Below are 24,662 nucleotides of genomic sequence, written 5' to 3'. Positions count from 1 at the left end.
TGCAGCCTGTGGCTTTGATGTTTCTTTAGCAAAGGAGAACTTTCTGGTATGTAGAAAGAACAAGGTGTTGACTTATTAGGTGAATGAAGAGGTGTAGGAAAATGTTATATGCGGGGTGTGTTGTATTTGCTGTGGTTGGGAACAGAGCCAATAAAACATATGGGAAAGTGTTCAAGGCATATACTTGTTTTTTCTTAAACTAACTTACTCTGTATTTTGACATAGAAATAATACACCTCAGTTTCTACTGTTGTCCTGTTTTGATATTGCTCAGCTTTTCCTCTTTGTGTCTGCAGGTTTAAAAAGAAGGAGCCAAAATGAAGACAGCTGCCAAGGGTTTTGGGAAGTCTATAATGGACCCTTCGCACCGTGAGGGTTGGTGGAACAGAAGGATAGTGCTAATGGTGTATGTGGCCTTGGAGCTTGTAACAGTTCATTCACCCGTGGTCCTGGGGACCCTTGAGCTACAGTTAGACGAGGAACAGCCAGCAGGCACAATTGTAGGTGACATCAGTGCAGGACTCCCTCCTGGTGTCACAGCATCCCTGTACTTTATCTCTGACCATGAAGGCACAGGTGTGGGTAGTGATTTGGATATAGATGAGAGCACAGGCATTATTAAAACCGCCAAAGTTCTGGACAGGGAATTGAGGGATAGATACAACTTCATTGCAGTCACTATGACAGGTGTGACCGTGGAGGTGACCATCAAGGTGAATGATATAAATGACCACGCCCCGACATTCCCGAGAAAACGGGCCACGTTTAAAATCCCTGAGCAGACAGCCATTAGCACCAGATTTCCTCTTGAGCCAGCTGTGGATGCTGATAAAGGCCAGCTTACAACACAGGGTTACCTTATCAAGGATGGAAATGTTGGCCAGGCGTTCACCCTGGAGACCAGGAGGGGAAGCAATGAGGTTCTCTATCTAGACTTGGTGGTCAATGCCATTCTAGACAGAGAGAAAAGATCCACCTATACTTTATCTCTGGAGGCCTTTGATGGCGGTTCTCCCAAGAGGACTGATCAGATGACATTAGATATTACTGTACAAGACATTAATGACAACGCTCCCGTTTTCAACCAGAGCCGCTACCATGCCATAATATCTGAGAACCTCCAGCCAGGAAGCAACATCCTTCAGGTGTTTGCCACAGACGCTGATGAAGGAGACAACGGGATGGTGCTGTATGAAATCAACAGGAGACAGAGTGACCCGGACCGATACTTTGTCATTGACTCTCGCACCGGCGTTATCACACTCAACAAGCCGCTAGACTTTGAGATGAGGAGAGTCCACGAGCTTGTGGTCCAGGCGCAAGACAACGCAACCCAACCCGAGGTGACCAATGCCTTTGTCACCATCCATGTCAGAGACTACAACGACAACCAGCCCACCATGACCATCATCTTTCTCAGTGAGGATGGATCTCCCAGAATCTCAGAGGGTGCACAGCCAGGCCAGTATGTAGCCAGAATCTCGGTCACTGACCCAGACTATGGAGAGTATGCCAATGTCAACGTGTCCCTAGAGGGAGGAGATGGGAAGTTTGCCCTGACCACTAAGGACAGCATCATCTATCTGATCTGTGTGGACCAGATTCTGGACCGGGAGGAGAGAGACACCTACGAGCTGAGGGTGATGGCAACAGACTCGGGCACTCCTCCTCTTAGGGCCGAGTCCTCCTTCATCATCCAGGTGGTTGACATCAATGACAACCCTCCTCTCTTTGACCAGCCAGTGTACAGGCAGGTGATCCCTGAAGTGGTGTTTCCAGGTAGCTTTGTGCTACAAGTGACAGCTAGGGACAAAGACCAGGGGCCCAATGGGGACATTAACTACAGCATCCTGCAAGACCGAGGTTCTTACTCGAACTGGTTCAGTATAGACTCTGTTACAGGGATTATCACCACTCTCTCCCAGTTGGATTATGAAAAGAATCCAAATCCAAGTATAACTGTGGTGGCCACAGATGGAGGAAAACCTCCCCTGTCTTCGACTGCTGTGGTAAACATTGTGCTTCAGGATATAAATGACAATGAGCCTGTTTTTGAGAGAAACTTCTACAATGTGTCCATCAAGGAGAACACAGCACCGGGGACCTGCATTCTTGAGGTAGGACATTGTGCTTTCATATTTATTTCATTAGAAGTTTGTGAATTGATTGATTTGTAAACACACTCCCACACTTTAACGCTGAGCTCATGCTCAAGAGTGGGAGCTCAACTTCGGGGCAGCTGTGAAGAGAATAATAAATGTAAATTTCTTAGATAAAAAGAGGAGAAATTTGTCAGATTTCTGATTCTTCTCATTCTGCTGTGGAAAGTTATTATTTATTAGTAAAACTGTTTAAATTGGACTGCTTTTAGTGAGGATTTACCTGCGGGTTTAGGCCAAGATGATCTCTTCTTTGGCTGTCCTCCCCTTCACCTCTCAAAAGGTTTCCAGGGTAACAGAGGCAGTGTAAAGTCTTCTGTCAGCGCAGGCACAAAGGGGGTTTTCACATATTCACAGGCAGAGACAAATTCAGGGCTTTATCCAAAGAAATAGATGTCACTTCACTCTCAAAAGGCACCTTAATTAGGCTAGTTGAGCGTGAGAAAAAATGGCTGTAGACGACAAGATGAATTAAAGTTCAGACAAATTACAACACCCCCAGTGAATGCAATCCTGTTCTTTAAAACATATTGTTTTCTCAAGTTGTTTTTGGCGATCTTATTAGAAAGACAGTGCTTACTAAAAGACAGCTCATCCGTTATTTAAATCATTCAAGTGATTCCTCGGGTCAAAGCTTTTTATTCTTTTCACAAGTATAGACTTTCATACAAATTCTTTTTCACAAGTGTCTGCAGTAGTATTGCATGGATCAAGGAGTTGGATACAGAGTTCAGTCCAGACAGAGGGCCTAGCAGACGGGATCTTGGCCCAGGGTTTGGCCTTGGGAGAGGGAGGGGTGAAGGGAGATGCAGGCCTTACCGCGACTCCTGGCTTGAATGCAGAAATAGAAGCTACGAGGGCTTCTTGTGGGAGGTCCCCTAATTATAAATCACAGGGACCACAAGGATAAGGAGAACGAGCAATGCACTGAAATTGATTATGGAATTTGGAAACTGAACCAAAGCATAATTAAAAAATATATGTTTTGGAGTGTAATGCTCCACATTCACTCTTTCCAATGTGGGTTGAAGTTCATGTTCTATGAAAACATTTGAAACCACCAAATTTGTTTTTTTTAAATTCAAAGAGAGATGGTCAGAGTTTTGTCTTGCCTCTGCATTGCCTTGAGAACCTGCTCTCAAACAACTCAAAGAGTATGACAAGTTTGATCAGTGGCCTCACAGGGTCCAAGAATGAAGTAGTTCTTTTAAAGCTGCTCTCTGGCCTCTCTCGGGCCTTCCTGGATGCTGCAGACGTGTGTTTGGCGGGCCATGTGAGAACAGACTGCTCTTACTCAGGGTGCCAGCCCTACATCCAAACATCTCAGCAAGACATCTCTTGACTGCCTTTTTTTCTCTGTAGATGAAATTCTCAATGTCCCCTTTTTCCATACAAAAATCTGTCCAAAAAACCATTACAATATGGGTATTGTGATCATTAATTCAAACGTTTGAAGTGGCTCTTTTTTTTTTGCCTCAGCAGGTCACCAGCGCAGCGGTTCATGATTATTCTAATGTAGTCTGGCTCCACAGTGCTGTGCCTGTAATATTTTGTCACTTTCTGGTTTACATCATTTGGTTTATGGATGACTTTAAAATTAGATGTGTGGGGGGGAAAGATAACTAAAAATAAGGCTTTAAGCCTATTAACAGCAATCAGTCTTGTAATTCAATATGCAAGATCTACTGCAAAGAAAATAGGTCATCTTTGAGAGAGGAAATCAAATACGACATGAAAAACAACATTTTAAAAACCATGAGTTGCATTGTGGAATGTGTTTCATGAGCCATTACTAATTCTATTCTCCATTATTAGCTTTCAAACTGTGTCCAATTTTACAAGTTTTCTGGATGGTGTAGTAGAAGTCAAATATAACCGTTACACCACAGATCTGATGCCATAAAGGAACCGCAATACCAAAATAGCTTTTTATACTTTTTGCATACATCTATTTGATCCATTTATACAGTGAATTATGTTCTCTTGCTCCATTCTATATCTCAGTTTTACACTGTGGATTACAAATATGCGTTCGCTCGAGATACTGTTACACTGTACTCTGCCAGTGAATGCTTTATTACTAAAGTGTGAAATCTCAGAGAAACAGGAAAGGAAAAATCATTACTAGAAGGTCACTTATTAGGTACTGGAGGAAAGATGCTTTTTATTCCTGACGAGTAATAGAATATGTCATTAGGCATAATGAGGTACATCAGCCAGGCTTAATATCTCCAACTTTGGTAAAACAAAGCCTGGTTGTCTTGGCTTTGAGAGTTATTTGCCATTCACTCTCCTATGTGTTATTTCACTTATGAAGTAATGACACTTTCCATTTGGTTATGACAGAGTCATGCAATGGGGAGCAATTTACACCTCATATCATTGTGGTTTTTGGTCGGTTTGGAGTGTGTCTTAGCTAAGAATTGTCCCCCTGTCTGTTTTGGGGGGTCGTTCTGGCTCCAGCAGAAAGGCGAGAGGGGGTCTCTAGGCAGCTGAGGGGGAAATGAGCCCTGACAAGCGCTGGCATGAGTGGCGGAGGTGACATGAGCAGGGGGGCTTCCTTGTCTGTCTGTTGGTCTGTCCCTCTCCAAATTCTTATCTGATCTCACTTCATTTCTCATTAGCTGGGTGTGAGATAGGCCAGACCTAATTTTTAAACCGGCCGCCCCCATATTCAGAATGGGCTGCTTGTCATCGCTGCAGCCCCCTTAGCAACATGAGATGAACAGTGATTGCTGCGAGTGAAGGAGCAAACATTTTGCCGTTTTTCTTCCTTGAAGCTGTAAAAACAAACTTTTGTATCCATCAGTTCTTTTGCCGCCCAAATTGCTTCCTGTCTCAGTGATGTCTTGGCAACTTTTTGACAAAACATATCACTTTCCTTGAAAAAACATTGGTGATATTGCATAGGATTTTTGTGCTTTGGCTAGAATTTCTTTTGTGCAACAATACTAAGCCTGCTAGTTTTTAGTTTAGATAACTACAGTTGCATAATACAAGCTTTTTAAGCTGTGTAACCTACAGTGCCACTCAAACACATTCATTATTTCACAGAATTCTTTAAAGGCAGCGTAGTTGAAAGAGATACCTCAGTGAAGTGGCACTCTGAAACACTTCTCCATTCCTGCCAACATAAAAGCAACCGGTCCATGGGGAAAAGAAATACACATAATTGCCCTGGAGAAAAAGTATGAAAGATTGAATGAATTCATTTCTTTCATGCTAGTCACTCAGTTTCTACAGTCTTTTTGTACTATAGTGACCACCTACTGGTGACCACCAGGCAGGTGCTAATAACACTGAATCCATCCTTGAGCTGTTTTACCTGATGAAATAATGTGTAGTGTGGTGTAATATTTTTACTAATCCAGAAAAGTTCAAATGTTCTCTGACATACGGTCAGGATAAAGACCAGTTGTTCACTTATTAATTGTGATGAAGTGCATCTTGCTTTTCATATTCTCAGCTTTCATTCTTTTGTCTGTTCAAGAATATGTACTCTGTATTCCCTGTACAGAATCCTTTCTTCATAGTAATAAAAAAGGCTACAGTAGGGAATGTCATAAAAATTGGTGACTGAAGTGGACATCTAACTGCTCTACTGTCACTCTATATTCCCACCTTTTCTTTCTGAAATGCACTTTGCTAACTTATCAAGTAGTGTCTTTTGGATATTTTGTAAAATCTTAAACTATGGTGATGAGTGAAATTGCCAGTTTCGGACTGGTATTTTGGTACACAAAGCATATCATCAATTCTCACCAGACATTTTTCTGGAGATGGTTTGTGTCAAACAAAATGTTCACTTGTCTGTTTTAATACCAGACTGGCCTGTCTCCCCATGAGATTGGTTTAGCTTGAGGGAAGCTGACTCTGCTTTTGGTCTCCTCTGTTTCTTTTTCCTCCTGCTAACTACCAAGCTTCACTGTGGCTCTGTGGTATAACAGTATTTTCATGGAATGGTAAAATTGCAGGAAACTGGATGTGCTACTTAATGTGTTCGCAAATGTAATACTTCCTTGAACACTTACTCCTGGGCCTAGCAAGGGCACTGAAGCGAACATAAACACTGATGTACATCTGGATAGAGTGTGGGTGTTCAGGTCAGAGTTGCTGTGCTTCAGACAGCTGAACGCATTTTATTGTGCTCAGATGTCCATCATCAAATCCACTGCTTCTTTCTTTCCACCAGCTCAGGAAGAGGAGAAAGTCATTGTAAAACTTTTAATGTTATATAGCTGAAAACAGAAGCTGGCAGGAAATATTGTTAATTAGTGGAAAGCCAAAGCTGTGGGTGTTTGAACACCAAACTGTGAAAGAGAATAGGGACCACTGTATTATTTCTTTTAGAGCTTTTGTTCTTGTGTATAAAATGTCAGAAAGTAACTGAATTCTGTATTTCCATCAGACAATGAAACAAAAAAAATCAAATCTATTCTATTGAGATGATGAATATCATGAAAATAGAGAAAAACAGCAAATCCTCACATTTCAAAAGCTGCTTCCAGAGATTGTTTGGTATTGTGCTTGATAATTTACTTAAATGGCCTATCATGTCTAATGATACTTTGCTCTGGAATAGTAAACGGGGTCTTCTAATTATTGTCCCAATACTATATTTTTTAGAATGGGTACTATACTTTCTGAAGCTTTTGATGAGATTGTTGCTGTATCATACAGGGGAAACCTCCAGCCAGTGATATTTTGAAAAACATGAAATCAAAATTCTATATTGGAAGCTACCCCTTATGTGGGTGCTGAGTGGTAAAGCATGCAGTGTTTACAAGCCCTCAGGGTGTCTGTAAAGGGTGAGTACGAGCTGTGATGTAGCATGCGGAGTGTGAGAGATAAAAGTCTGCTGGAGGGGTTTTCTGCCCACATCTGGCAAGGAAGGAAGATGAGCTTATATGCCTTTCTCATGGGTCAAGAAATTTCATTAGTCCAGTCCGTCTGTCAAACTGTCTGCTGCAGGTGAGGCAGACTTTCAGCACTGCTTCTAAGTTTCTCTGAAACAGTGTGAGGGTAGTGAAAGGAAAGAGAGAGAGAGAGGGAGAAAGAAAACAGTTGAGAGTCTCCAGAGGGACAGTCAACCTCTGGCAGCTGTGACAAAGCCCCGACTCAGCAGCTGGATCCAGCTGTTGATCCCTCATCTGACTCCGAGGGGTGGGATCTCCTTCACTCTTCCTGTCTCTTGGTCTCAGTTTGTCTATCTTTTCTCTTTCTTCTTGTCTGTCCAGACTTCTTATCTCTTCACACTTCCTTTTCCCACACTGCTGCGTCCCCTCTGTGATCCAATTACACCTCTTCACTTCCCCCTGTTTCCCTCTGGAGCGGTGACATGTGGATCGGAGCAGGTGAGAGCAGCACATCTGCCTGCCTGGAGACGCTCCGGCCTCCCTGGAGTGATGCGAACACACTGCGTTGTGGGTCCCAGTCAGACCCGGCCTGAGCTTATCCAATTTAATGATGCAAGAAAGAAATGGGTGTAAATTACCAATAGAGTGAAGTCAGACTGCAGGTGTGTGTGCCTTCACAGTCACGTTGTCACAGTGTTGCGTTCAGGCTCAAGAGAGGAGCTCTTTTTCTTGACCTTCGTAAATAGAGACAATTATTCACTTTGCCTCCCTTCTCCTTTGAGACGACTGAATGTGAAGGGGGGAGTAGGGTGAGAGGCTCGCTGTGATGAGGGCTGCCAGGCCGTCTGTTCTCACAGCTCGTGGTCCCCTTGCACATGTGCAAGGCAGTTGGCACTGCTAAACAAGCTGGGCATCAGGAAGCATCATCTGCTCGTGATATTCATTCTGTTCCAAAGCAAATCTGTGCTAAATCATCCATCCAGTCCCCTGCTGTCCATCAGAAGCCACCAGACTGGAAAGCAGACACTGAGTGACAGCTTGCCAGGTAACAAAAATCAGTAACCAGGAAACTAGGTTCCAAACAAACAGCAACAAATCAATTTTTGATGTGATGATGAAGTGCAGGTATTGTAACGGTAGATAGTCGCCAGCATGCTTTGTTTTACATTCATGACAAAACTGCCTCTTCCTAGAAAAGCATGCACTATATATACACAACCCTAAAATATCTTAACCACTGAGCAAATTGTCTCCATATCCAGAACTTCACTGTTACAAAGAATGCATCGCTTTAGTCTGCCAGCAACCTCAGCCCCCCTTTTGCTCCAGCCTTGCTGCAGCACTGACTGCCAGTTGAAATAACGATTGAGAAGAATGTTACTGAGCCCAACAAGCTCATGGAAAGAGTGGAGCATTCAGTTACAGGACGTGTGGTCAGATCATCCTATTTCTGCTCTCAATTAGATCAATTTTGGTTAACAACCAGGTCTGATGAGGGCTGTGAAGGTGGCTGAGCATAGGGATTAGTCAATATCTCAGTTCCCCATGTGAGAAGTAGGTGATGAGGGTAGTGTTACAGGAAAGATAGGGTAAAACAGGGAAATGTGCAAAATACAAACAAGGCCAGAGGAGAAGATTCCAAAGCCAAGGCTAGCTCTCTGTGTGGTCAGGGAAATCTGGGACCCACACTGACACGTTTAGAGCAGGATGTTTTGCAGATGCTTGTTAACAGTAATCACGCTACGAAAGGTTTCAGCTCCTGTGTGTACCAAATTAGTGCTTAAGGGTATTGAATGTCAATTTTTGTTAGGCACTGAGTGACATATGACCAGGCAATGTGTATCAGAAATGCTAACTCAGACTTGTATTCCCCCTTACTTATTATTTGATCAGTTTCTAATTTTAAATGATTATTTGGCAGCATTTTGTAATTGATATGATTTATATAGCTCTACATAGCTAGCATGGATCTTTTTTCATGTAAGAAGCTATTTTCTGACATGGCAACATGTTTTTTCTTGAAAAACATAGTTACAGTCCTCAAAGAAAGGTATTGATATTTTTATATCGATATTGATATTTGGATATGGTACTTATTCAAGTGACACCCAGCCCTAATACAGATGAAATGATAAGTGTATTCATAAATTAGCTGGCCAACTGGATTATGTATTTAACATACAAAATTTAAAGGAAACTATAAGTAACTGTATAGTTACTGTTTTAAATAGATTACTTGAAAATGATTACTTTAATATCTCTGCTAAGGAGGGCCTATTTGTTATATATATATACTGTTTGTTTGTCAGCAGGATACGGAATAACTGCAGGTCTGATTTTCATAAAACTTGGTGGAAGGTTGTGGCATAGGTCAAAGAAGAACCCATTAAATTGTGCGGCGGATTAGAAGGGCAGAAACACAAATTATTTTTTTTAATATTCATAATTTGTTGACATTGTGAGATAGGTCATTTGGCTTTGGAAGAGGTGACCTTTTAGTTTGTTTTTGTTTTGTTTGCTCTGAAATTAATATGAGACACACGTTTCCCATGAACTGATTTTATATCTAAAAGTGTCAAAATGTGTGCGTGTGCAGTGCACCTGCCACATGACAATATCAGAGGAGAAGCACAGCCAGGACACAGTCAGCAATGTGTTTTTGGAAATACAAGAGCTAACGCGGCAATTTAATTTTAAAGTTTTATTTGAGAAATCAGTTGAAATATGTTCCAAATTACATTAAAGTACAGGTAATCTGTATTGTAGTAAGTTTTAAAAGTAACCTCCAAAAACACTGTTTATCAAGAAAATAAGGATTTTTTCGCTACTCTATTCTAGTGACTAAGACATTTTGTCAAACTTTGTGAGACAGAGAAAAAGATAGCAAGAGGGAGTGAGCGACAAACCACACGGAGAAGGAGGTTTGTGGGACGAGATGCTCCACTTTTACATTGTGGTTACCCAACGTTGTCTGTCTTGGCTTCAGACAGAGAGGCACCCAGGCCTTCTCCAACCAGACTCCCAGTCTGTGTGTACTGATGCTCCATGGTGGTCCACCCTCACACTGCTGGTTGCATATCTTGAAGCCTTCGCCACATCTACCAGAAACGCCCCTCTTGTTATAAGGGAGGACATCTGTTATGCCTTATCTATTCTAAGGTGATGCTGTCACCCTGTGGATAAGTTGTAATAAGGAGACAACTGCTTTGCTTAACACAGCCTCTGTGAGAGCTACGAGGTGATTTAAAGATTTAGCGGGGGAACTAATTACCGCAGGGTTGCGTACCTCATCAATAAGGCTAATTTGGTCTGGTGCTGCAGAGTTTATGTTGAGAGTGGTGTGCTGCTTCTTTTAACCAGCGTGTTGAAAGGCCAAATCTTTGTTTAGATTGTTGTGCACAGCCTGGTGCTGTGAGGAGCCCGGAGGCAGCGTGGGGAGCAGTGGGACTCTCTGCTGTAATTAGGCAGAGCTGGTATGCAGGAGTGCAGGACTCAAGATGTGTGATGTGGTATCAGAAAAGGCGAACAAAAAGCCAGGGACCGGAGTGTGTGTATATGCGTGTCTTGATGTAGACAGGGTTTTAGGGTGGAAGAAATTCTCTAATCAGTGTTCTGGGTTCCTCCCAGATTGCTTCACAAATGTGTCTTGTTAGACCCAAAGCATCAAGACAGGAGACTGAGAGCAGGGAAATTTATGAAGCACATATCATTTTAAATGCCCATGGCTAAACTAAAATGATGCACATCAGTGCTGTGCACAACCCTACCATTCCAACATGGACATGCAGCCAATCTGATCCAATTGGGGCAGAACCATGTTGAGTTGCAGCACCTAGGAATGTGAAGTGAAAAGAACTGACCTTACAGTTTTGTGTTTTTACTGTGAGTGGCCTGTGCACACTGAACAGAGGGTGTCTTTCAGGCAAGGCTGATCACCCTCATGAAAAAATACTTCATGGTTAGTTGCCCAGAAAAAATACATATTGTCTGCAGTGGCCTCCACGAAATCAGCTCACCACTCAAATCGATGCAGACAAGGAGCCGGTCAGTGCAGTAGCTGGGATAATGGAGAAACAAGTTGTTGATGCTTTCAACAAGCCAATTCATCATCACCAGAGCTGAAGGCATCCAGACATCTGGTTTCAGAAGCTGTCTCCAGTCAAACCTGGCTGTGTCTTTATAGAGGATCCCTGGAAACGATGCATAATATATTCTATCAGATCCTTGATGCAACTACAAAAGCATCAAATCCTAGTTGCATTTCTGTCCTGTGCTACAGAATACTGTATCATATTCCTGGATCCATCTGCCAATTTTTACAACCAAAAAACTTTTTTAATCACCTGTTTCAGTGCTGCGCCAGTAACAAAATGTTTTGCGAGTTGTTTCATTTTTGTGTCATAGATTTGGGCTTGGGGTTTTGTGAAGTGGCACTCACATGTTACCTTACTGAAGGGGTTTGTGGGGTTGTGCAGATGTGAATAATCTTGGTGTGCCTGGAGAGAACTAGTCACCTGCTGCCAATTTTTACTATCAACAATTTATTGCTTATAGGACCTGATTAGCGCAGACAGCGGAAATGGTGATTGATGAAGCAATTTGCCTTTTGTATGTGAAGTCACGACATGCTGGAATAACACTAGCTCATGCCTTGTATTTAGTAGTTTGTCTTTTTAACTCTTTAGTAATTCAGGAAAAGTCAATTGATAGTTGCTTTTGTTCCCTTCCTGCATCCCTTTCACAGCTCTCAAGTACTTTACTTTTTTTTTTCTACTGCCCATTGAGAAGATTTTGCTCAAGGGCAGCTAGGTTTTGTGTGAGGGAGAGAATTCCTCAAGTCACATTTTCACTGACAATTTCCCAGTCCATCCATCCATACTGTCAACTGTCACACTCAGTTATGGGCCTGTTGGTCTAATGTCTTGACGATCATAGTCTCCTGACAGATTGGCCAATACTGTGAATACAGGACGCAGGCAGTTTCATCATCACAAGCATAACAAAAGCTTTGATTAAAAATAAATACTGTTTTCAACCAAGGGGAGACCAATGAATGATGTCTAAAGTTGATTTTGACAACATCTCTAAAGTCTCCTGGGCTTCATTCAATGGACGTGTGGTCTCCAAAGCAAACAGAATGTTTGATAAGATGGTTAAGATGTAGAGTCTATTACTAACTGCTGCAGGGTAGATAATACCCTCTTGCAGAAATGCTCATTTCGTGGTCATAATTTAATGTAAAAACTGCTACAGTACGTGTAGGATTTTCAATGCTGTGTGCATCCTGTAATGCTCATGGCAGTTCTCTCTGCTACATTAGAAATGTCACTCATCAGTGTGTCTGAAAGAAATTAAAAATGTCTGACAGGAAATCTAACTTTAAACATCCTAACTCTACCCATAAGCAAGTACAAAGCATTTCATTGATACCACTATGTGTAATTACATTTTTGAAGCCTCTGTTTGAAAAGTAAAATGCACTGTCACAATACTCTGGCAGTCACCTTTTAGTGAACAATAATGTACAGAGTATATCATGACCGTGCAGGAGAAAGATGAGAAAATAATTAGGCTCCTTTTCTCAGCCAGTTTTAGTCAGCGCTCTTCCCCTGTCACCATTCCTGTCATCGCTGCTACTGCACCATTTTTTATTCATGGGCCTTCCTTTCCATGTTTTTTTTACCTCGAGCATACTAATTCTACACTCTAATAGGCTTAGCGGTATCTGTGCCATTTTTATTCTCTTACCATGGAGTCATCTTTGAACTATCATCCTCCTCAATATAAAATGAACTGCACCAATATCTTCTGCTCTTGTAACCCCTTTGCCTTAACAAGGGGCAAGGTTTTGTCCTTTAAGATATTTCTGGAGGTAGAGTCAGAAGAAGTTTTCTTCAGACTTGTTTTACCCTGCTTTAGTATTTCAGAGGGCTTTCATTGGGAGCCTCTCTCCCTCCTGCAGTTCTGTAAATGACTTGTAAACAGGCGTGTGAAGTCACCCTATGCCCTGTTGCTTCCGCTCTTTATTCATCACACCAACACATATAAGCATAAAGGTATGATGAATGTTTTTGTTAAAGAGCCGGGGGAAGGGCACCACTGCTGTTATGAGACTGGGCCGAGCTCTTACCCACTCTGCAGGAAACATTTGTGCAGAAAAGTCACTAGAAATTGTTCAGAATTTTTTTTTTTTAGTCTGACAAGTTCAATATGTAGTTTGTGACTGATTAGCCATCAGTTTAAATAACAAAATCATCATTAAAATAATGATATTTTAAATGTCCATTTAAGCCTATCTCTACAAAGCTATTTATTATGTTTTGTGAATTTTTTTGTGAGATTCTAAAATTGTGTGAGTTTCTGAAAGATAAACTAGCCAGAAAAAAGGACAGTACTCTGACATGCACTCATTTGAAGAGAGCAAATCAAGAAAGTGGAAAATGATTGAAACAAACAGGGAATGAGGAAAGAGGAAGATTGAGAACAAAAGCAGATGCTAGGAGAGGAGGTGATTTACCTCATGCAGTGTGCGTGCGAAAGTGGCGTGTAGATGAAGCTCAAGTGGTGGTTTGTTACCATGGCAATATTAGGAAACGAGGGAGGCCTAAACAAGAAAGCCCATCTATTTCACAGTCAAATCATCATCCCAAGTGCCTGTTTTTTCTCTTGTAATTGCGGTGGTGTATTAACGCAATAGGATAATCCCAAAATGAATCGTGGATGATATGAACTCATGATACCTTGAAAACTAGCTTACTTCACAGCTGGCACAAACACAGTTGTGAGACTATTTTTTTCAAGGCACTGGGCTGTTGAGAGTTAAGCTGTCCTTTTTCCAGAGTTCATCACTGTTTCTTTTTGGACTGTCCCGCTGTCTCGGCTATCGCACAACATTATCAACACATTCTAGAGGTCTGGGGAACATGTAGCAGGGTCTTAGGATGTTTGTTTGGAGATAGGAACATCATGATCTCTTGGCTAGAGAAGGTACATTTATCCTGGTGTATAAACACAGAGTATAAACTGAGCTATCAGATGAATCTATATTGTATATCAACTGAGGTTTTCATTTGGAGAGGGAATCAGGGGGGTAGCAGAGGACTGAATATGTTTATTCAACATGTTCGCCCTCCTCAAGCCCCCCACCCTCGCGTGTTGTCAGTGGCTGGGCCTCTGCATCTGTCATGAAAGACAGACATGGGGGAGAGTTCACAAGGCCTTCTCTCTCCCAATCTCCAGCTCTGCTCAGTCGTCTTTGTCCATGCTTTTTGTCTCGCTGCAGGGACTTCCCTTCACCCAGCTCTCCTGTTCTGATAACCGATCATCCTAATGAAGTGCCAGCATGATTAGATTCAATTTGCCATCTTTTTCCCACTTGGGATGGAAAAGCTATCAGTCTAAAAAACACTTCCCTTTAGAAACAGACTTATCCCACACCTACATCCCCCTGTTGCCTGGAGCGCCCTGGCTGTTGCTAACATTCGGCCTTTGTCTTTGGCCATGTGAAGAAACAAACAGAAATGTGTTATCTCAGACCAGACAAAGCCTATGTGGGCACTGTGGAAAACAATTCAAATATTTAAAGAGGGCTACTAATGGATGGGAGTCTGTCTGGGGATAGAGGATGTCCTTTCCTGAAATCTACGTTTAAGTGAAATAGTTTAAATGTTATAGTCCTGTCTTGCGTAATTCACAACATGTGGTTTCTGACTTGTGGAGAAACTGTAGTTTTGCTCTATTCGTCCAAATTAAATTCTAGTGTTGGGCCAGGTTGCTGGCAGGAAATCTCCACTGCATGACAGGAAGTGATAAATTATAATATATTAAGTAATCTATATAATTAAGTAATACTTTTTTCAACTCGAAATTACACTGCAATCTCCATTGTGCTGCAACCTGTTAAGCACCTCCAAGAAGTAGTCAGGATCTAGAGACTGCATCGTTTACTAATGACACATTTATGAATTCAAGTTATAAAGTAACAGGTAATGATTTATATTCTCTGGGTATTTGGACGAAGCAGTGTGCAAAGTTTCCTTGAGGCTTTAAGACTTTCTCCTCTCTTGAAGCCGAAGCAACTACATAAGTAAATATTATCTGTGAGATGCATTTAAAAATGACTATAAAATATAAAGAAAGATTGTGTTTTGTAAGGGGATGAGAGGGATGAATTGTGCTGCAGTTTGCGTGCCAGTGTGTTCTTTTCCCAGTCTAGGAAGGTGGAACAAAGCTGCAGGATTTGGCCAGTGTTTGTGCAGTAGGAGAAGGGTGCATCAAGATGAGGCCAAAGCACACAAGCTGAAAAGATTTTTGGCCTGGACATACAAGAGACAATGCTTCAATCACAGCAAACCATACCTAGAGACTGGTGGGATTGGAAAGCAATCCATGACTTAATTGACCTAAATCTTCAGTGTGTGTGCTTATGATTCAGTTGAAATCATAAAATTGGCCAGCTAATGATATGACATGACAGGACAAGTACTTAAAGATGGAAGTTTAATGGAATTAGGGTACATTGATGGAAGGCACCCTACGCACTTCAGCAGAGAAAAGACAGCTCAACAGTCAATCTGGTATACCTTCTGTAGATGTTACCGTGACTCCCACTGGCCGGTAGGGGCATATAGGCTAAGTGCAACAATTGAAGCCGTGCAACAACTCACTTGTGGCTTTTTTAGTTTTTAGTTTTTAAGTTGTTAGAGACTTGAGCCAATTGGGGGGACTCCTGCAGGATGCTGCACTGTCCACATCCTGGTTTGGCTTGGGCTCTGCCTGAAGGGAAATGAGGAATGATCTCCTTCAGGTCACAGGCCATCATTATGGCAATAAGTATATGAGGAAAGAAGTACTTACACAAACTATCCCAGTGGATATTTTGTGTAGTTGTGGCAAGTGCTACAGAGTTGGCATTGCAACTTCCAGGCCTTTGTAGACCATTTTAACCACTTAGGTCATTTGTTATTTTCTAGAGAGCTTCCTCTCATCTGCAGGAGCAGCACTACCATTTGGAGCACTCATGCTTTGTTGAAATCACCACTTTTTTAAATACTCTGCTGATTTATTGTAAACAATATTGAAGTGGGTCAGTCCTTTCCTCAAAGTGAGTTATTGTCTCATAAACTCTTCTATGTAATTGAGTCGAGTTGACCTTAACAATAACTTTTCGAGTTCTAGCTTTTTAAATACAGATTTTTGGGTCCTTGACTGTTTTGCCATCATTTTCTGTTGTTTAGGCTGCCAGCGGTTTCTATTGATTTCACTACAGTATGAAAATCAATTAGCAGACTCTCTGTTTGAGGTACTCCGTCATGGTTTAATCAATTCTACATAATCCATCATGGTTTAATCAATTCTTCATATTCCTTTAATGTGACACTGCTGTTGCTTAGTGTGAGTTAAAGTGAAGATGCATTTGAAAACTCTGCACAGTATTACAGCATTGTAAATTGTGGGCTTTACTGATTTTTTTGGAAGCAGAGTAGGGACTTCATGTACTCAAGCAAAACTTTATAAAATGTAATACTATAAGTAGTACTAGTAGAAGTGGTATACGTGTGCTATCAAGTAAATTTTAGTAAGTGGGCAAAACCTTTTCAAAGGGTCCACTGAGTCAAGGTTTCATTTTTGTTACAAAGTCCATTTATCCTTGTGGACATAGCCTTGCCTCTCTCCTGGAGAGTTGTTGCATATGAATGAGTCATAACTTTTTGTGATATTGTAGGGGGAGAGATTTTCTTTTATAAGCTCTCCTAACTGGCAAACAAATGTGGTAGTTTTGATATGACCTCTCCTTTTCTGGTGCAGTTTGCAGTGCCTTGCCTTCTGTGAAGTTCATTACTGGTTTACAGTATTTAATAAGCCTCATTAATTCGATCCCAGTGGTCCTCACTCCTTTACTCAAAGGGGTGAGTGCAGGATTTGGTGTGGTCTCCCCGAGGCTTGGGTGGTATGGTTAAAGGGATTAACAGTGTGACGTCAGAGTGCTCTGACTGGAAAGAGTGGCATGATATGCTCACATAGCTGTGTTCATGCTGGACAGTAGGTTAGTTTCCAATCCCTGCTTAAGCCTAGGAATCTTCAGATGTGGGCACTGAAGGAAGCTAGTGGAAATGAACACCGTGGCAGTGGTGCGCTCTGTGGATGAAAGAGAGGAAATTGCTTGCTCATACAGCACCAAACTAATTCAGGGTTTTCAAATGCTTTCCAGGCTCACCAAAGAAGACTTTATTATATAACATACTACTTTTGTTTTCTATTTCTTAGCTCATTAGATATACAAAAACAAAGAGCAGAAGGGAAACTGTTTTTCTAAAGCCAATGTCAGACTAGATTGATGGATCAACCATTTCCCCATATTCATGCTATTCTGCAGAGTAAATTATTCAAATGAATTCAACTCAGCCAGGACCGCTCATAGAATACTTTGTGTGAAACTCCTTTTTTGAGATACAGAGCTCATTTAGCTATGGTTGTTAGCAGACTGATGGGTGATGCTGAGAGGAAAGCAGATCGGTTCTAAATAAATCAAATAATTCCTTTATCTCTTGCCAAGAACCTTCCGACTCTGCCTTTGTCTTTTATATGAAGAACTTTGCCTCAAGTACTGAAGAAATATAAACAGTTATAGACATTTATCTGTGTTCCGGACATTGATAATTGTGGTCATGCCCCCATTTTTCACCCTCATACGACTTACAAAATATACTGCAGTGACTGTTTGTTCCAATCTAGAATTCTGGTAACCTGTCCTAATTAAGGTTTTATTTACAAGTACACCAGTATCCTTGTTGCAATGTTTCTTTTAAACCAGAGTGCTAATGTGAAGCGAGGGTCTCTTTAGAAGACCAGTCTAGACCCTTTTCACTCTGTGAGCTTGCTGTTGCCAGGCTGTTAGAAAATGCCGGAGGAGTTGCCACAATGTGCTTGTATAGAATGGCTTATGGCACAAACACGGCACTGTCTGTGTCTGTAGGGACTGTTGATGTGGGACAGCTGCTTTATGATGTTAAACTCCTTTCCTGAATGCTGAGGACCCCCTGCTAACTCGCCAGCATAACCACATTGTACGTGAATTGACTCAACGTGTTGGATTAGCTGGTTAAATACAGTGATCCTTTCGCTCAAAATGTACAATCCTGACATTTAGGGCATTAGGATACCAACAAAGACTGTTCAATCTTTCTCAGGGCTTTCTTTTTCTTATTTATTCTTGGCCCAGTGGGAGGAAGATAGCAACCTGCATGTCAATTATGCTTCTCACTGCCACTCCATGACAGAGGTTACATTTTGAGATTAAATCAAAGTTTGAAGGAGGCAAACATGAGACACTGGACAGTTTTTTTGGTTTACAATGGCTCTGTTGTAGATAAATAGCTTTTGTGCAGAAGGGTCAAAGTACTTTGAATATATATATTGCATGGATACTGCCAAACCAATGACAGGGAGCTCTTGCCATCTTGGCAAGTGTCAGCGTAAAATAAATACAGCAAAAAAGAAAAGGGGGGAAAAAGCAAGTGAATATTGGGATCCAAACCAGAAACCTAGCAGTGTAGGTTTTTTCATTTTCCTCTGTCATGCATACAGGCTGAAACGCATCTCAACACCGTGGAAGAAGAGGACAGCGGTAAAGAGATAGACAGAGAAGGCAAAAGTGGAGAGTTGACAAAAAAAGAGCAAGAGAGGTCTGAGCAGGGGAGAAGGAAAAAAAAGAAAGCGAGAAAATTGAATAAAAATAGGCTCATGATGGAGCTGGTGTCTCGATGAGGCAGCCCACTAACCTCAGAGGCGCCACACTCCCTGGCTTATCCCAACCCAGTGAAAAGGAGGGGCCACACCACAGATCTTTCTGACTGCCAAGGCTCCAGCGCCAGGCCGACTCTCTCTCTTTCTGTCTGGTTGTGGAGGGGCCAGGCATTGAAAGGCAACAAATGCTGCTCTCCTTTCTGGATGACAGGGCAACCCCTCATGCTTCAGAGCGATGAACTCCCAGCCAGGTGTCACATCAGACCTGCAGGTTTTGTTCTATGTGTGCGACTGCTGGGACGGTTCTGTTGGTTTAGCAAAGTTACAAAGCTCAGTGTGGGAGCTGGTTGCTACTGAGTCAGAAGTCTGACATTTGAACTGCCCTGGCAAAATGACTGCATGCTGCAGTGTAGGTCACATCAATCACAGCAAGTTTGTGTCTGTCGGAGCAGACATGAACCTGGCAGGAGGTTACTGACCTAAGAGTGAAATTCCACTGGTTTACCATCACTTCCTGTCATCCAGTACTCTCCTGTGGGTTGGCTAATGAAAATCACTGTGTAGTAGACAATTTGAAAATGCCAGTGACTCAACAATTATATTGATCCATTTGAAAAATCTAATCATAATCCAGATTTTCGATATATGTGACTTTCATTCTGTTTCGTCTTTGTTATCAGATATCTGAGGGAGCAAGGAATTGCCTGTTTATAAACCATGTTTATGTTTGAGACAGTCATTGTAAGTAGAATCGCCTCAGTTCTTCATATGAAAACAACAGAGTCTGATCTATCAGGAAGTCTACTGTCATCAGGGAAATATTGACAGACAAAGAGGGGAAGAGATCTAGACAGCTCAACATGCTCGATCATCTGGAGGATATTCAGAGGAAAAATATTTTCATAACTGTTTGAAATTTTACATATTAAGCAGATTAAGGGGACTGTACACACACATTTTCCCTCAGTTTTGAAGAACATCTGGATTTCATTAGTTGTGTCTTATAAAGAGTATTGTACTTCTTTGGATTTGTCACTTCACAGTCAAAGAAGTATACATGAACAAAAAGAATGGCTATTTTTATTTAGTTATTTCCCCTTTTTGCATCCTACCCTTGTAAGGGATGTACATACAGTATAATTAGATCGCCAAGATTTGAAACATATAGTTTTCAAAGCCACAGAGGTTTGACATTTCCTGAATGGTTACATTGCTCAGTTATTCTACATCAGGAATTTGTAAGTCGCATCTTCCTTTTGTTGCTGTAGAGCTATATTCTATAGAGATTATATACTGATTTCATTGCCCTTGCATTTCTTCACTTCCTTTCACTATATAACAAAGTGTTGATGTTGAAGCACTCAAGTTAAATCCATATTATTGTGTCAGGGATCTACCTTTGAAAGATTTTATACCTTTAGATTTTCTTCACGAATGTGTTTATGGTTTATACAGATGGCCATACTCTGCACAGTAATAGTGTTGGCACACAGGGGTGTCTGATTGTTGTCCAACTGCTGCAAAATGACCATAGTTCATACAGAAGCACTGTTTTTAAACAGGGTTGAATAGATGTGGCTTTCCATGTTTATGGAGGAGATGTATAAGGAAATAAGGGAGTGTAAACATCATAAGAAGATGTTGAATCAAAACAAGTGAATGCACAAATACCAGATCACACGTGTTACTCCAAGTCCGTTTTTGCTGAGACCAAAATATCTTTACAATTTGGTGAATGTTTTTTTGTTTAGTTTTTTTTGTATGCCTCACAAAAATAGGTTTCTACCACAGGTGATCCTAGTGGGAATAAAAACCCACAGAGTTAAGTTATGTAAGATGCTTTTTCATCCAGCTACAAATTCACCCAACAACCAACAGTGCTGAAAACCATTTTTGCAAAGCTTATAGTTCATTTTTCAATTGTCTTTGAAAATGGTTAACCTCAAAATACCTTGAAGACCACAAAAAATGTTTCTTTAGGCAAACAACGAGAAGACTTTTATCCATTATTCCCTATTTTTTTTATTCAGAATTCTCATTATCGGACCATTTGGAGCAAATTAAGTTTCATTTCTGTCTATGTCACACCGGTGTTCTTTATTTAGTGTGGTCCGTGATAATTCTCCAGGGAGAGTGGAGAGTTATAGCTTTATTCAAAACCGCCCCGTTTGCACTCTAAGACCTTTTCATCTGGTAGCAATCTCCCCGTGAGCAGTTTCAGCCACCAAAAGCCCAATCCATCAGCCACTGTCATGTGCCGCAATGAAATGTGAAAGGGAGTGTAAACGCAGAGGGGCAATGTTCTTTTAAAATGGAAAATACCAGTTTAAACTTAATTTGTGCGTAATTGCTTTTTGGAAGAACAGGAAAATAAGGAAATCAATTCAGAATTCCCTTTATTTATTTCAAGATGAACACTGAGCATTAAACAAAACACTTTTAAACTCGCTGCATGCTCATTACTCTTAAGATAACAGTGGGATTTTGGGTATACTGATTTCATTTGTACACAACAGATTGCTTTTAATTGGTTACTCTTTCATGTTTTATGAGACTGTCACCACAGTGTGTTTGGGTTTGATGTAGAAAATGAGCAGCAGATTACAAAAACTCCAATGCAAACATGGAAAATAGTTACTGTGTGCATGCAATGTAAGGGATTGTTTCCATATTATATGCACCATATGTATTCCTTGACAAGAGTAGACTTTCTTTCATTTTTTAAGAATTCCTCCCAAAGTCATCACAAAGTGCAGCCATGTTTAGCTACGCCAGCTAACTGCTTCCATGTTTTTTAATTCAAATGGTCTTAAGCCTGCGGACAAATGATAGCAGCATAGCAGGTCAAAGAAGGACAGGACAGCCTTCAGCTATCGCCCACACATAAAACAAATAATATCCGCTCAACTTAAAGGAGTAAGACCTGGGATAAAAGGTAATATTAACTGTCTGTCTAAACAGATGAAACAGAGTCTAAGAGCATGCAGCCTCCTCACTCCTGCCCGGAGCAACGGGCACACGGTCAAAGCTGCAGTATGTCCCTGATGAAGGTCAATGAAAGGCTGCATCATGGGATTATAAGACACAGGATGTCTGTCCTTACTAGACAGAGAAAAGGAAATGAGAGGTGTCTATATAAAGCCAGTTAAAATGAGTCAGACGAAAAGTGAACAAGTCTCTTGCACCATTCACTTGTGGCTGGAGATGAGATGAAGTTACACACTGGAAAGGATAATATGGGGATACAGAGAGAAGGAGGGAGATACAACAAGAGGGAAAGACGAAAGCAACAGAGAGGGAGGGAGAGAGACGATCTTGCAAATCACAGCTGTTGGAAACACAAGCTGACTCACAGTTTTTTCATCATTATTGTATGTCTCCTGTGGAGAAATGAGGTCTGCAGGGTTTAAGTGTCCCTCGTACTGAGCCACAATGTGAGACTACACTAAAGCAAAACAAACTAATGGAGTTTTCTGTATTCTGAGCATTTGTTTTTTTCACCCAGTCTACTTCATTACAGAATTATATTGCAGACAACTTTATCAGATTGATATATTTAGACCATTTCAGCAGATTAAGGCTAGATTTAGGCCAAAGCTAACTGTTGACCTCTAGCTGCAGGTGACTCTGATCAGGAATAATCCAGTTTAGAAAATTGATAAGTGGATAGATTTTATCTTCAAGATGTCCCAGAGCTCGAAACCTTAAGTTTACTGGAATTACATTCTTTGCAGGGAGGACTAAAATTAATTGAAATGCTGTCTATGCTATGTTTGTATTTGTTCTTTATTTATATTTTATTTGTAAATCCGAAAAAGCTGGTGTTCCACCTAATCTGTAGTTTTTAAATAATTGTGTTTGATTTGCTTGCCAATGTGAACTGACAAAGTAAAAACAGCTAAATGTCTTCTTCCTTCCAAAGAGGCTAACATTAATCCCTGGAATGCTAAATTGAGATGATGCATCAAATCTAATTTATGCTTTTGAAGAGATGTCACGGTAAAAATGTATAAAATATGTGTCAAAGGCGACACCGGTAGCATGTGATCAGCAACAGTGACGTACAGAATGAAACACATAGGGGAGGAGGCGACAGGAAATTGACTTAATGATGCTCTAATGAAGTACACAACCATGTCTGTGAAGGTTGACAGGCACATAACAGCCTTTCACTGTTTCGTGAAAATGAGTGTGTCATCTGTGTGTTTGAGACTTGTTGTTTCTAGTATATGTTTCACAAGAAATTGCAAAGTTTAAACAGAAAGCTTTGAAAAGGTTAAGACCCTGGCCAACGCTTTATGCCGATGAAACTGATTTACCTTTTTGTTCGTCTTTGTTTTCCCATTTACATAACTGTGAGTAGTTTTACCAGGGTGAAGTGAGGCCCAGCAAGTAGCCAGCAGTAAGCAGCTGCTTCTCATCTTACTCTACAAGCATGTGTGTTATGGCTCCGCTCTGATTGGGTATCACATAACCCCCTTGTATCTCCTGAGCCCTTTGAGACTTGGCTATAGGCCTTGGCTGTTTCATTATTTCAGACGTATCTGCACGTTAAGGAATAGCTCATGGCAGAATTAATTTTAAATGTATATCTGTCTGTGGGGCACTTTTTAAATGTAGGTAAATAACTAAATGGGGTTTTTCAACTACAAACATAAATACTGTATTTTACAGGTAGTTTTTCTAATCCAGAATGAAACATGGTCCATGAAAGTCAAATTTAATTCAAGAGTTCAATTGAAGCACAAAGGAAACGACTTTGGGAACTCTGTTGTATAAGCTCACCATTATTGGACAGCGACTGCCATTCAACATGACATCTCCATTTCCAGTGATCCCATCTGGCTAAAAGCTTTTCTCCCTTTTCCTCTTGTCAGGGGTCACTTGCTCAGATATAAACGTGGTCGCTTGCCAGGCTCAGGCTTATATCTGTCTCTCTGTTTTGTAAGCTGGCCCTCTACATGGCTCCTCCACTTCCCGCATCCTTCGCGACGGTCCTTAGGTTGTTTGTGAAATGGAAGTAGCTCAGGACTCCTCTGGGATGTAACAGAGAAGGGAAGGTCTGTAGCCCCCTCACCTCTGTGTTCCTGCAGAGTCTCCAGTGGCTCAGTGAACAGTGAGCTTGCTCTCCATGTCTCTAAACTGTGTGTGTGTGTGTGTGTGTGTGTTTGTCTGAGAAAGAGAGAGGTCTTTACGGCTCTGTGTTGAGGGTGGGCCTTTTTGCTTTTTTGCATTAGAAGTAGATGTCACATTGAGTTAGTCCAGCAGTCTGCTGAGATCTGGCTAGACTGGAGAACAATATTTTTCTAAGATTGCCCTGGAGTGCCAGTAGCCAAATGAAGGGATGCTGCCGTCTAAACTTCTGTACATTCCTCTTTTTGCTCTGCATAACACTTTCCTGCTCCATCTTTATACTGTATCCTTGCAACAGGTTGAATTATGCATAGTTTCCAGCTCATAATTATGCATTGTCTGCGCCAGCCTATCAGTCTCACTTTGCCCCTTTTAACACAGTGAGCTGCAGTAAGGTTTGCATACTGTTATCCTTATCTGCAGGATGCACCAGGCAGACTGCAGGAATACAGTCTGACTGAAGGGTGGTGCATTTTCTGTGGGTAAGATATACTATATCTCCAGCGCACAACTTCTGTGGTATCATTTGTAATTGATTTCAGTTGTGCTTTGTGCAGTTTCTCATATTACACCCATTGGAGTTTCCCTCCCTGTCCCGAAGCTCAATTGACTTTCAGGCTTGTTTGAGCTCATCAAATGTAGAGGGAGATTTTCTTTTCTGGAAAAAATTAAGAATCCATTTATAACAATAAACTTAACATTTTCTTGGATGAGACAACAGGCAATGCTTCACTAGAGGGGAATTAGGCTTTGTAATTTCTTCTCAACA

The 24,662-nt window shown here is 41.2% G+C and overlaps 1 protein-coding gene across 1 annotated transcript in view; it reads left to right on the top strand.

The window, feature by feature from the left end:
- LOC131970380 (protocadherin-16-like) overlaps positions 1–24,662 on the top strand; it is a 79,095-nt gene that overhangs the window by 5,576 nt on the left and 48,857 nt on the right. The window contains exon 2 of the mRNA XM_059331765.1: positions 297–2,117. Within this exon, the coding sequence (XP_059187748.1) occupies positions 318–2,117 (1,800 nt within the window). The 5' untranslated portion in view covers positions 297–317. The remainder of the gene's footprint in view (positions 1–296; positions 2,118–24,662) is intronic.

This window comes from Centropristis striata, chromosome 4 (assembly GCF_030273125.1).
Source record: "Centropristis striata isolate RG_2023a ecotype Rhode Island chromosome 4, C.striata_1.0, whole genome shotgun sequence".
Classification (NCBI taxonomy): Eukaryota; Metazoa; Chordata; class Actinopteri; order Perciformes; family Serranidae; genus Centropristis; species Centropristis striata.
This window is presented reverse-complemented; position numbering and strand designations above follow the sequence as displayed.